The following is a 13,760-nucleotide window of genomic DNA, read 5'->3' on the forward strand; positions in this document are numbered from 1 at the left end:
AAAGGCCTATCCTTCACCTGTCTCTGGCTATGATGACAAGGATGATAGAGAAATTTACCATTTTTATTTTTAATTATTGAGTTGCATGAAGGGCTGCATATCACAAGTTAAGACACAGTCCCAAAATGCAAGAGAGATCAGTTGCAAGCCCCATCTCTCTTTCTTCTATGTATAACTCTTCTGTTACAATTAAAGCCTAAACAGCTCTGTGTGTTCAAATATGCACCTTGCAGCTTTGCCACATCATGTTGAGCGGCAGTGACATCACTCCATTGCTCCCAGGATCTCATGAGCTCCTCTAGTTGAGCTGAACGACGGCCATGTTTGATCCACAAAGCTTCACGTTGCAGCTGTAAGGCCTCTGTAGACACACAAACACACAAACAAATGTGGGTGAGTCCAGGATGCACATTTAGTCCAGGACTTCATGTATATTAAATCATGGCTCAATAACAGCGTGAGTGATGATGATCAATAGAAGTTATCGGATTCCTGATGCATTTCTGCCTTTCAGAAACTTGTCTGAACTTCTACTGTAAGGCAACTTACCAGCACTTTCATGTTGATGTTCAAGAGATTGGTAAAAGCAAATCCTTGATTGATAATACTGAATCGATAAAAGTCATTGATTACTGAATGCCCTTTTAACCTATTGTAGAGGATTTAATAAACTATGACAGATTGACAATGTAATCTTTCAACCACACTCAAGCCACCATGACCAGGGAGAAAACTTCTGACCAAAATGTGTCATCTCAAAACTCCAAGGTAAGGTTGTTCTTGTACTGTATGTGCACAGGGCTATCACTGAGGTGCCACACTAGTAAGTATTAGTATTCTGCATTTTATGAATGGCAACAGCAATCTTTTTGAAATATTTCTTTGTACTATTTCTGGTTTAAAATATGTTGTGCTTTGCATGCAACACTACATATTTCCAATTGGTTTTAATCATTTTAATCAAGAAAAATCCCAAATATGCAGTGTATAGAAAAAGCTGCAGTACAATTATACATTAACATTTACTGTACCATTAAGAGAATGAAGAAAGTTGCTTGTTAACCGTCAGTTCTATTTATGAACCAATAAAAACTATTACTTGTCCCTCTGGTAACATCTTTCTTAAGAAGACGTTTATAAGAATCAGGAATAAAGCTGAGCCACTGCCTCTTTAGGAATCAATGAGCCTGTAAATGCATGTCCAAAGAGCTCTCAGAGAGACATACAAGAACTAAACTACACACATAACTCTACAGTATCTGTTTCCCTGAACTTAACCTAGCTCTTTTCCCTTCACTTTATCCACCTTAGCCTGTCCATCTTTCTGTAAATAACCGTGATATCCGGCAGAGAAGAGAAGCAGCAGAGCGTTATTGAACAAGGATCAGTCATGTCTCCTGACCGACCTTTACACAGCTGCTTAACACTGACAACGTGAGTACATGCTTGGCAGGCTGTACTGACTTAACAACACACACACACACACACACACACACACACACACACACACACACACACACACACACACACACACACACACACACACACACACACACACACACACACACACACACACACACACACACACACACACACACACACACACACACACACACACACACACACACACACACACACACACACACACACACACACACACACACACACACACACACACACACACACACACACACACACACACACCAAAAGGTACTACCCTCCCTGTCTCTGTTCTGCCAAATCACTCACAAGTATTTGAAAGCAGCTCTAACTGGTTAAACTGATATGATATACGATGCAGTAAACTAGTACCTATATTGTTACTTGTTAATATCATTGTACCCAAGTCCACACAGAGACACTCTATTTACTACATTGCAAGACTCTCATACGTTGTTCTCACCTCCTCTCTGTCTACAGTTTTTTAATTGGCTTCCTATTCGTTTCAAACATTCATTGATTTCTCTTTGATTTCCTGCAACAACTTTTCTTTCTTAAGTGTAAAAAATGTGACTGCCTGATAAAACAGAAACAACGCAACAGACTAAACTAACCTGAATAAAAAAATTGTCACATTACGGGACTGTGTCTGTGTGTCTTTGGGCACTCTTCCTTACTCACACTCACCACCCCTCATCTCTCTCTTTCTCCATCTCTCCTGGTGGGTGTTAAGCGAGTCATGTCAGGGGATTTGTGTGTGTCCTCCTTCATCGCCCCATTACTCCCCCTGGGGGGCGCCTGCGCCTCCCTCACCTCCGAGAGTCTCCCCCAGCGCTGCTCCGATGTGCTCTGATGCCTCTTGAAGAATCTCCCCGGCGACTGTCGACACCGCGGACGATGCCCGATCATCCCCTGCGTCCTGCTGCCCGCCATGATGGACCACTCGCAGGATGCTGGACTCCAAGGTGTTGTACTCAGAGCTGGAAGAGTGAGAACATGGGGGTGAAGGGGATGTGCATGGCCGCAGGGGAAGGAGCCATGATTGTGAGGCATTTGCATAAATAAAACTCCCCTTTGGGTCATGAGTGATGAACACACGCAGGCCTGAAATGCACTCCAACACATTCTCCGTTTTATTTTTCCATTAACAAATACAGTCTTCTGAGCCAGAACCCCCTGTGTCCGGATATGTTTGTGAGCTAAATGGGTATGTGTGTGTGTATATGTGTGTGTGCTTCAGCTTCACCAGTACACATGTTAATAAGTGTTGCTCCATTGATACATAAACCTCATTTTAATTAACTAAACCCTCTTTCAGCTAAGATTTTAACGACTCCCCGAGAGTCTCATCTTTAAAGCAGTTAAAGATCAGTTGAAGTAAAACCGACCTGGTGTGTGTGTTTTGACGCAATGTGTGTGCATATATAAATGTGTGTTTACCTATCTAGCAGTCCATCTCGCAGCAGTGTTAGTGAGAGTTTTCCGGTGTGATGGAGCTTTACGAGGTCTACATCCTCCCTCCACACCAGCGAGCTCTGAGAGATCTTCACCCTCCGCAAATACCTCACCGTCTCCTCGGGCAACGCAGCGTCACAGTGCGGGGGGCACAGCAGCGGCACACACACCCCACCTGATGTTTCCTTCTGGAACACACAGACACACAGAGAAGATCAAGCCAGATGTAAAAATGAAAATAAACAAACATTAGAATCCGATTACCAACTAAATAAAGCCATTTTTAAGTTTGATTTTGTAAAATAAACATTTTAAATGTAAGTCCAGTATGTTATGAGAGCACAAAAAAGTGTTAAAATCTGAATAATTTGGTCAATATTTTACAACATTGATTGAATATTTTTCTAAAAATGGTATCCTGTTAAGCCCCAAAGACCCCTTCGGCGGGTCTTTTTTTTTTTTAGACACTGTGTCTCAGGGCATCTTAATATTTAAGAACCTATGAATGTGTTATACCAGATTAACAGGAAGAATCTCAGCTAACTGACGATACAAACCATTTTTACCAAAACAAAACACAAGTCTCATAAGAAGCATCTAAATGACCCCTGAGCGAAAAATGCTAACGCACTTTGGCACAGAACTCAAGATAAAGATACCCTTATTACTTATCGTAACTGCACATACAAGATATCCAATTAAAGCTGAGATTCCACAGATTATATAGGTATAGAATCATCACTGAGCGATCCAAACTCGCAACAGGGGAAGCAAACACAGACATCACAACACGTACCTTTACGGAGCTTTTACGGGAGATCGTCTCACCGTAGCTGTCAATCTGATCAAAAGACGTGTTCAATGGCATTAAAACGATAAAAAACGCGTCTGAATCGGTTAATCCCTAGGTTGATAATGTTTCTGTGGATTTGAAAAAAGTATTTATAATCCATAATTCCATTTTTATGTAAAAATCGGTGAGTAAAAGTTAGCTGCTAATGGTAGCTACCAGAGTTATCGCAGCTTCCGGTTTTGGCTATGCGTCACTCTCACTCCTTCTTTTGTAATGTGTGTGTGTATGTGGGAGTTCCCCTTGATTCCATTGGCTCTGACGGTTAGAAAGAGATCAAAATCGAGCAAGGGGGGCCAGAGATATATGGAAAATCCACCCAAATGACCCCAGAAGTGGTTTTTTTTTGCTAAATCTCTCTAAAAAGGTCAAATGTCACTTGTTTTGCATCAATCTTGATACAGGGTACTTATTATATGTTGTACTTTGGATTCCTAAAGCTTTTAGTCTACTAACCCATCATTCAAGGGTGGTTTTCACTATAAGTGTTTTTTCTTTTTTGGACAGACACAATCATTTACATTTTGTTACTGTGTTCAATCTGAATTTACTTTAAAATAAAAACATCTATATTGATTCTGACTTTTCTACATCCAACTCACAGATGTAACCTTGCTTTGAGAAAAAATATTATTAATTTAACCCTTTTAGAAGGGAAGATATGGTAATTTGTTCTGGGAACACATTTTCATTTCATGTCATTTTCGAGCCTGAAACCTGAAAAACAGGCTCGGGGCTTAACAGGTATGTTGTACTACAACAAAGTGTATGTTTCTATGGCAAACAAAGGTAAGTGAATCAAAGTGAGGAGCATTTAAGTGGGACAGATTGATCTCCCTCTCTCTTGAAACCAAACTGAAAGCCATTTTTGTAGTTAATGAATTTAGTTTGATATCTGATTGATTAGTGGGCATTTTCTGCCATGGCGCCACTCCACAATTTAGGCATATTTTTAAATTTGTCAAAGCAACACTCAGGGTTATCTGTTTTATTATTGTAACATTGTGATAAACCATAAAAATCTTGCTAGTTCTCAAATGATTCAGATTAAGTTTTGGGTAATAGGACAGTACTCTGAAACAACAAAAGGAGTTATGCCCCAACTATACAGGAAACAATAACACAAATCATACAACAATGCATGAGTACAATTTTGTTTGCAAACCTGATAACTATTTAAGTAATTTCAAACAATGGAGTATGCATTTGAAATATGGAAAATGGAGGAGCTGCTCATAGTTGCAATACAACTAAAACAAATTAAGGATGAAACAGTTCCACTCAGATCCAGGAAAAATAGAATAAGTGTAAGACAAATATTTTTGATGTCTATTTGTGAAGTGTAATCGACTGTTCAAAAGTCACAATTTCCTTGACATCTAATCTTGCAGGTATTGATTAATTTCCTGTGAAAATAAAATGGTTAATATGTTGATTAATTGTATAATAACTGAAACCGTATCCCATGACGACTAGCATATATATTTAACTAAAAAAATAAACACATTCTCACAAACAGACGTAATTTGTGTTACCTGGCTGAGATGCAGTGCTATGCACAGTGTTGCAGCCACAGTTTCAACATCTGGCTCTGGTCCGCCTAAAACAGCATGGATGGTATCCTCTGATGCATCTGACTGGAAACACACACACACACACACACACACACACACACACACACACACACACACACACACACACACACACACACACACACACACACACACACACACACACACACACACACACACACACACACACACACACACACACACACACATACAGTACTGTACGTCATTGTTTGATTGGATGGCTGATATAACTGTCACTTGAAACTCCTTGAACCAGCATGACGACTGCAGCATTTAGAAACCAACAGTGTTTATTAATAATAAAATCATGATACTGCAAGGTTATGCTCATTTTTTAGAAGAGAACATATTCAATATGCACTACACTGGAGAACAACTCAGTTGTAATGGTGATGCAATGTTCGAAATAATAATGATAAACGTTTTCACTGCTGACTCAGAGTAACGCTCTGTATTAGAGAAGTGATGAGTTCCATTAATTTCACTAAACAATGCACACAGACACTCCCTATTTAGGTTAAGTGGACATTACTGTAATGACAGCTCCATTACAGAGATTAAGCATTCATCTCTTGGTAAAAAAGGCAGAAAATTAAGTTTCGCCCAACGTTTGTTGACTGGGACTCTTTCTAATAGAATTTAACATGGCATTCCAGCCTTGGTTTTTGAATACAGATATGCACATAGAGTTACATTGAAGCACACATCCAAAAGTCGAGTGTCTGGCCCTTCAACAGCTGCTTGTGAGAATGTGAAATGTACATATTTTTATGGAATTTGAACCATAATAATAAAACATTTGCTAAGGCTTTCTGTTATTGACATCCTAGTTCATACTGTATGCTTACTGAAAGTTATCATTTTGGATAATTGGGATCAAATGACGCTCACCCACATCCCCACAATGCACTGGGTGTTCTGCGTCAATCAGAAATATTTTATCTCACACAGATAAGCTGACTCACCATAGTACAAGCCTGCCCTGCAGCCTGCACCATTAATGAAGAAGAAAAATGTGGATACAATGAATATCCCGTCTATCACAGCTCATCTTAATGGGCTTGTAGGATGCTTTGATGGGAGAGGATGGTGCGGTGGAGGGGAGGAAGCACGTTACAAACACTGATAGAAAGCTTTGATTATTCGTGCTTCCTGGCATTTTTATGCCCACACTGGCAACCTACAAGTCACAAGCTTGTATTTTAGCATCTGCCAACATTAGTCTTGCAGTCCTCGACCAAAAAACCTCCTAGAAGTCCATCACGACTGTCCGAATGTGTATTTGAAGGGGTTCCATTTTTATAATTCCGTGTTCTTGACGTCACCTTAGCCATAGTTTTGTCTATTTGCTAAACATTCCATCAACGTTTTTTTTCATTTCTTCATTTTTTAAATTAAGAACATCATCATTGTAAGTAAATGCAGTTGCAAAGATTTACACAACAGGTAATTCCTGCAGAGCAGTGGAGATGTATATTATTCAAGCAATGTTGTTGTATGGATGAGCCCTGGATATCAAACATTGTGAAAATGTTTTTATAAATTTGAAGAGGAATACAAAAAACTCATGGCCTACAGGTGTAGGTGTAATCTGCTGCTATAACTTCCCTGTCCTATACATGTTACAGATAAAAGGTGCACATGTTTTTCCGTTGTGGAAAATCTCCAGATTTTATTGAATGAGAATTCAAATAGTAACTTAAAAACCAGTTCCATTATTTTTTTCATCCAAAAACAAAGATGACTAAATGTTAAAGGTGGGGTAGGTAAGTTTGAGAAACCGGCTCGAGATACACTTTTTGTTATATTCCATGGAATGCTCTTAACATCCCGATAGCAATGAATATCTTAAGTGCTTTGACAAAAAAGCCATACAAAATTTCATCTGTGGAATCCGTAGCGCTGTAAAAAGCACGACCAATCATTTTATCCGGCCCAGCTAAAATAACTGGATGACATACCTGCCTGTCAGCCTTCCATCTGTGAACAAACTTATCTCGTTCCCTCATTGGTCATGTGCGCGTTCGTGTGTGTTGGAGGAGGGGCTCTGTAAGGAAGTGACAGATTTTTTCCGGATGTGTATTTTCAAATTCTAGCACACTCGAGCTGGTTTCTCCAAAATGACCTACCCCACCTTTAACTGCGATAGATTGACTATATCGACACAATCAATGAAAGTAAATCATTGAACTGCATTGAAAGTAGAAAATCAGTCTAGCAACATATGGTGTGCTTTGGAGAAAGGTCAGCAGGAATATAAATGTGTAGCTAAGCCCCCCAGACTGCAATCACTTACAGTTACTTACTTTCAAGTGGTTGATACATTCTCAAATATCACCTTGATGCTGAGTACATTTGACAGGTCAAATAGATAATGGAGTCCGGTGATTTAAGGGAGCTTTATGCTATGGATAGCAGAAATAAAGTACCGGTAATAATGCATACCGAATGGAGGTGGTGTCTTGTTTCTGTTCATAGGGCCTTAACAGATTCATATGGCCAGATGGATAAATGAAATGAGTGGAGAAGAAATTACAGACCAAAGCACAGATAGGGAGGCTGAGAAAGAGACAGAAAGGGAAATTGGAGGAAGGATGGCAAAGAGTTCTTCTAAGAGGCTTATGAATACGGAGACTGAAATATAGGTGGTGGAATGTGTTCGATAAGTCAGACATGTAAAGGGGATGGTGGGGAAAGGAAGAGGAGAAAATGTGGCATAGACGGGTGGGAAAACATGATAAGAAAGAAAAAAGAGAAGGAAGGAGGTAGAAATTAGATAACAGGGAGTGAAGACGAGAGGCAATGAGTGGGAATGGAGGGAGAGAGCACTATGGAGAGGAAAGAGGAGATGGTGTGCGAGAGAGGGAAGGAGAGGGGGTGGTCTGCAGCCAGTTCCTTTATAGGAGGGAGAGAAGAGAATAAATCAATACTAGCCAGAGAAAGGAAGAGATGCATTAGCAGGAGAAAAGGCCACTCAGTGTCTGTTCTATTGCAGCAAGAGAACATACTGTAGGTGTGTATCTGTGTGTACGTACGTGACTATGCATATGTGTGTGTGCACAAGTAGCATTGACCATCTGATACCCTTCAATCTGAGGGCTCTCTCCCTCTGAGCTCTATCACCCTCTCTCACCATATATCTCCTCTCCTCTCCTCTGTCCTTATCTTAGGCCAGGTTTGGAATATATTGTGAATCTGTATTAAATGCACTGCTTCCTCAGTTTGTATTTTAAGCCCACTGCTCCTAGTACTAGGATGGGTAAAAAGCAGAGACCAAATGTCCCTGTGTGCGCTGTGTGCATGTATGTGTGACCAATAAAGAGGGTTTCATCCTCCGATTCTATCTTAGGCAATTTACTCTCTACGATGATAACATTTACTCGCCTACAGTAACTGCTCTATGCATAGGAGCCGTGGAGCGGTTCAAATACCACCTTTAAATGAATTGTCAAACAGTAAATGTTTACATGATCTGGTGTTTTCAACCATTGGAGCAACTAGAGCTTGTCCAAGTATTGTATATTGAAGTCAAGAAAACGTGTCACCAGTCAAACAGACATCTCAACTATGGTATTTTCAATGTCATCAGAAATGCACAAAAGTGAAGCACCCAAAGGAAACCCTCTTAACAAGGCAGAAAGCAAGAATACACAGGAAGGACATGGACTGAGAATGAGAGGTAAGTTATTTTGCTGTGTGGTGACTGTTTTTGACACTGAACCACAATACCACTATTTACAACTAACTATTTACACTTTTTGTGAATTTGTCATGACTTCTAATGTCTGCCTTGCATTAGAATGTACACTCTTTATATTAGGAAGAAGAAGACAACAGTGATGTGTGTCGAATATGCTCAGTGAACAACTCCCCATTTTCTTCACACAAAGAGAACAGTAAATGTTTTTAGGAAGTTTAGGGGACTCCAACGCAGTAACTTATTCAAGATGGTATCATTATTCGGATTAAGGACATGTCAGTCAAAGTTGCCTGTGTTTTCTCAGTCATGCCAACTTGTGCTTTTAAAGTTATTGCACTTTTATAGCCAACCTTCCTTTTCACAGCAGGAGTGTCTTGAAAGGCAGTGATGGATGGACTTCTTTCTCGCATTCTGGCAACTTGTTTTACGTGTCAAACATTATTTGTTGTGCTGTATGTAATTGTGGTACTAAGATTGTGTGTGTGTGTGTGTGTGTGTGTGTGTGTGTGCGTGCGTGCGTGCGTGCGTGTGTGTGTGTGTGAGACTGAAAAGGACAGATGGTGGAAGTCCGCTCCGCACATTGCTACAGCTCTATGCCAAATGATGGGAAAGTGAAGGAGGGAGAGTTACACACACAGAGAAAAAGTGAGGAAGAAAGAAAGATTCGGTAAGCACTAAGTGCCAGGCCAATTAGAGGTATGGATGTTCTGGACGGCGGCCATACAGAGAGTAGAGAGAGAGGGGGGGGGGGGGGGAAATGACAGGGAGTGGTCAGCAGAATAGCGAACCATCAAAGTTCATAATAGAGAGCTGGGAAAGAGACATACACAAATGTGTGCGAGAATGTGTATTTGTGTATGTTAGAGACATGGTTGATAATCTTGACATGTGTTACACTTTATCTGCAACCTCCATGACACTCATCAGTTGCCCTCCTTATCACTCAATTGCCCTGCTGTGCTCTGATCTGTGGATTTGCTTCTTTGATCTTCTCTTCTCTTCAGCCTTCCCCTACGTTTATGTGAAGTACACACCAGATAAAAGCTCTTATCCTCTTTAAATTCAATTCCAAACAGGCTGTCCATATGCATGTTTGTATTGTGCCGACAGACACCTGCTAACATGAATAAACTGAATACTCTAAAGAATGTAGTATGGTTGAACATTGTATAAATTAGGAGAATAAAGTAGATGCATGTCTTTGTGGATAATATCAACAATGTGCGAACTGTCGTAACATTATATTACCCTCCATTTTCTAACATTAGCATTTACAAACTTAAAAAGCAAGATTTGCTATTATTTACTATGAATTTATTGCCTGATGAAGGTCATGTGATATGAAAGCGCCTATAAAAGCCACCTAATGTTATATTACGGTATATTAAGCTAAAGCTCAGTCTCAAAGTACGGCTTTATGGAGAATAATTGCACATCACAAAAATGTTAAATCAAATCCCTCAAAGACGATATTGTGATAATATAATATGGGTTGGTGCCTTCACTGAGAGTTTTGAAAAACAATCATCAGTAATGGGGATGTATTGAAAATATTAAAGCAACTAAAACAGTCTGGTTAGTACACTCAAGTCTTTCAAACAAGAAAAAGACAGCAATGCCAAATTCAAATATCCAAAACCTAGGAAGATATCTATTCTCATATCACAATATTGATTTTTTGCTATATTACAGTTCTACTTTGAAGTAGAGGAAATGTGAGAATGTATGTTATTTTACAACAATGATTTAGGTAAACTATGGTAAACACCAGCTATTGATTTCTCTGTCAACTGTGGGTTCATAATTTAAGAAGTTACAACAATGCCTGCAGAGAGTAGGATTTGCTGAAGGGAATGGGAGAGAATTATGTTCTAAGGAATCGATCCGATGGTAAGAAAACATAAATAAAACTATATAAAGTGTGGTTTGTGAAGGTACAAACACATGTAAATAAATATATATTGCATTTGTTTGAGTATTGAGTAATATACTTTTATTAAGTCACTGATCAATGGTGTGTGTGTGCTCTTTAGATCAATTATCAGTTGTGGACAGGTGCATGGATATTTCCTTCTAATCTCAGAAATAAAATAATTAATACAAGTCATGTTACTATTGCCTATCGGCAGCAATCATGCCATCATGAACAATTATCTTTAAACTGTGTTCAGATGAAAATCCTTTGAAATGTAACTTCATGGCCATGCACTGTAACTGATATTATGGTCATGCTCCTGAAACAAGAATACATACAGTAGAAAGAGCAGTATTACTGCTATGGGCCTTAAAGCCTATGGCCTCAAGGCATGTGCATCATTAAAGGCATTAAAGGGTGATGTAAACATAATGTTCAAGGGTCGCAGGACACTCCTAACAGACTACACAAGCCAATGGTACATACAAAAACAATATATTATATAATTATACAACTCATTATGATCTATACCAATATGCAAATGTGTGCCCCATAGGCTCACCATTTAGTCTATATCAATGTGGTTGTTTAGTATTTGCATAAGGCTTTTTTCAAGTGTTAACAGACCTACTGTCCTTGATCAAATGCAAATCATGAGTCAGTATCTGCAGAGCAGCCAGATAGCAGGGACGGACAGCCTCTGGCTAAACTTGTTGATGTCACCTCCTCCTCATTAGAAATCAGCTCGTCATTCAAATTCACACACTGCTGTTCCCGTAAACACAACGAGCTTATTGTATGGGGCCAAACACGCCTTACTTTCTCCCTGTACTGCTTAAATGTCGATCTACAGGTGCTTGGGGGACCGATGGGACGTGAGAGGCTTTTGCTTTGCGCTTTTTCAGCAACAGGAACGCAGCCTGTCGCACACCAGCGTCAGCCTTCCCGTCATGGTCTCATCCATTTCACCCACAACCTGGTGTTAACGCCGCTGATGGCTCAACTCACCCCGAGTCTGCTCTGGACCCTCCGCAAATACTCGTCCATCTCGGTCTGCGTCGCTACAGCGTCGCTGCAGATCTCGCCATAGACCAAGTTTCGGCAATAGGCTGGATGCGTGTGTGTATGCGTGTGTTTATGTGTGTGTGTGTGAGTGTGTTTTCCCCCCTCCGCTTCCGAGTCCCCTGCTGCGCTCGCACTGCAGCACTCTCTGCTGCTGTGTGTGCCGTCGGTCCTCCCCTTCTCTACGGGGTGAACCCACAACACCGAGCAGTGGGTGTGACGGCAGGAAGAGGAGATCCGACGGAGGCGCGCTCGGTGATTCAGCCGCGCTCCCTGCAGCAGGGAGCCCCCCAATCGCCGCCACGTATCTACACACACACACACACACACACACACACACACACACACACACACACACACACACACACACACACACACACACACACACACACACACACACACACACACACACACACACACACACACACACACACACACACACACACACAGAGACAAACACAAACACACACCTATCCTATAGCGTACATGGCCTGAGCGTCCATCAATGAAGAAAACGTAGTGAATGTTAAATAGTAGCGCTTCAGCACTACGGACAGCACCATCACACTCCTGGTGAACATATTACTGAAATGCGTATTTATTATAAGATTTGAATTAATTTTCACACTTTTTTTCCTTTTTGCCGCAATATCAAAACCACTGCCAGAACCAGATTGCACTGCAATATCCTAGTGTTGGGAGTTTATGTGACAGGAAGCACTTTAATTAATCTGAAAAATGACCTGTGAGTAACGACCAGAGAAAACACACGAACAGAGAAGCTCTCTCTATTTCTCTGTCACACACAGACACACATGCATACACACTATGACAGCTGGCCCTAAAACTTTACATTAATATTTAAAATGGACAAGGCATTTATCATTTGGTCAGGGTGTCTCTGGATTTATATTTTTCTTTATGCCTCCCTCTTTCTTTACTTCAGACTTGAATACATTTAATTACAGCAACATTTACTAAATTAGGAGGAAATATTTATACATACAATTTCTAAATCTTAAATTAAATTCCAAAATTGTTAGTAGTTTGAAACTTAACTACACAAACATGAACACAACACAATGATTCAACTAATGTAATAGATATAGGAACGTTGTTGAATTACCAGCAAGATAGAACATGTGGGCTGGTTAAACTACAAGTTCAACCGTTCAATAACAACATGGGACCTCAGTTACGCAATGAAACGCTCTAAACCTGGAGCTTTAGGGGCACCTGGGGGTCTGGGACACCAAATACAGTTTTATACTTTCTACTTGGGTAGGAAATGTAGGCCTCGACTACAAAAAGGAAATCATGCACGTGTTTGGACCGAGCTGTAATTTACATAGTGGATATGAAACTAGTGACTGCTAACCATTTAAAAACTAAACACATTACAATATGCTCACACATTAATACTTAAAGCATATAAAGTGTTTGTCTGAATTGTTTAGTAAAAATTATTAAAACTCACTCCTCTGATTCAGTACGATACTCTGATTCAGCAGTGAAAATGCTTATCTCTATTATTTCGAACATTGCATCACTATTACAAGTGATTTTGTCTCTAGTCTAGTGCATATTGAATATGTTCCTCTTGAAACATCAGCCTTACCTTGCAGTATCATGATTTTATTATGAATGCATACTGTTGGTTTCAAAATGCTGCATCTCACACAGTCATGCTGGTTCAAAGAGTTTCAATTGATACATTTATATCAGCTATACAATCATATAATGATG

At 40.0% G+C, this 13,760-nt stretch overlaps 1 protein-coding gene across 6 annotated transcripts in view; it reads right to left on the minus strand.

Moving 5' to 3' along the window:
* Positions 1-13,342, minus strand: part of LOC307045057 (uncharacterized protein) — a 38,614-nt gene extending 25,272 nt beyond the window's left edge. For 3 of the 6 annotated variants that reach the window (XM_079690539.1, XM_079690536.1, XM_079690535.1), the window contains exons 1-5: positions 11,961-13,342; positions 5,281-5,382; positions 2,881-3,083; positions 2,254-2,420; positions 227-361 (exon numbers count right to left, since the gene is read on the minus strand). In XM_079690539.1, the coding sequence (XP_079546665.1) occupies positions 227-361; positions 2,254-2,420; positions 2,881-3,083; positions 5,281-5,382; positions 11,961-11,999 (646 nt within the window). In that variant the 5' untranslated portion in view covers positions 12,000-13,342. The other 3 variants (XM_079690538.1, XM_079690537.1, XM_079690540.1) reach the window with 2 other exon arrangements.
* Positions 13,343-13,760: the final 418 nt, after the last annotated feature.

The sequence above is a fragment of the Notothenia rossii genome (assembly GCF_949606895.1).
Source record: "Notothenia rossii genome assembly, chromosome: 6".
NCBI classification, from domain to species: domain Eukaryota; kingdom Metazoa; phylum Chordata; class Actinopteri; order Perciformes; family Nototheniidae; genus Notothenia; species Notothenia rossii.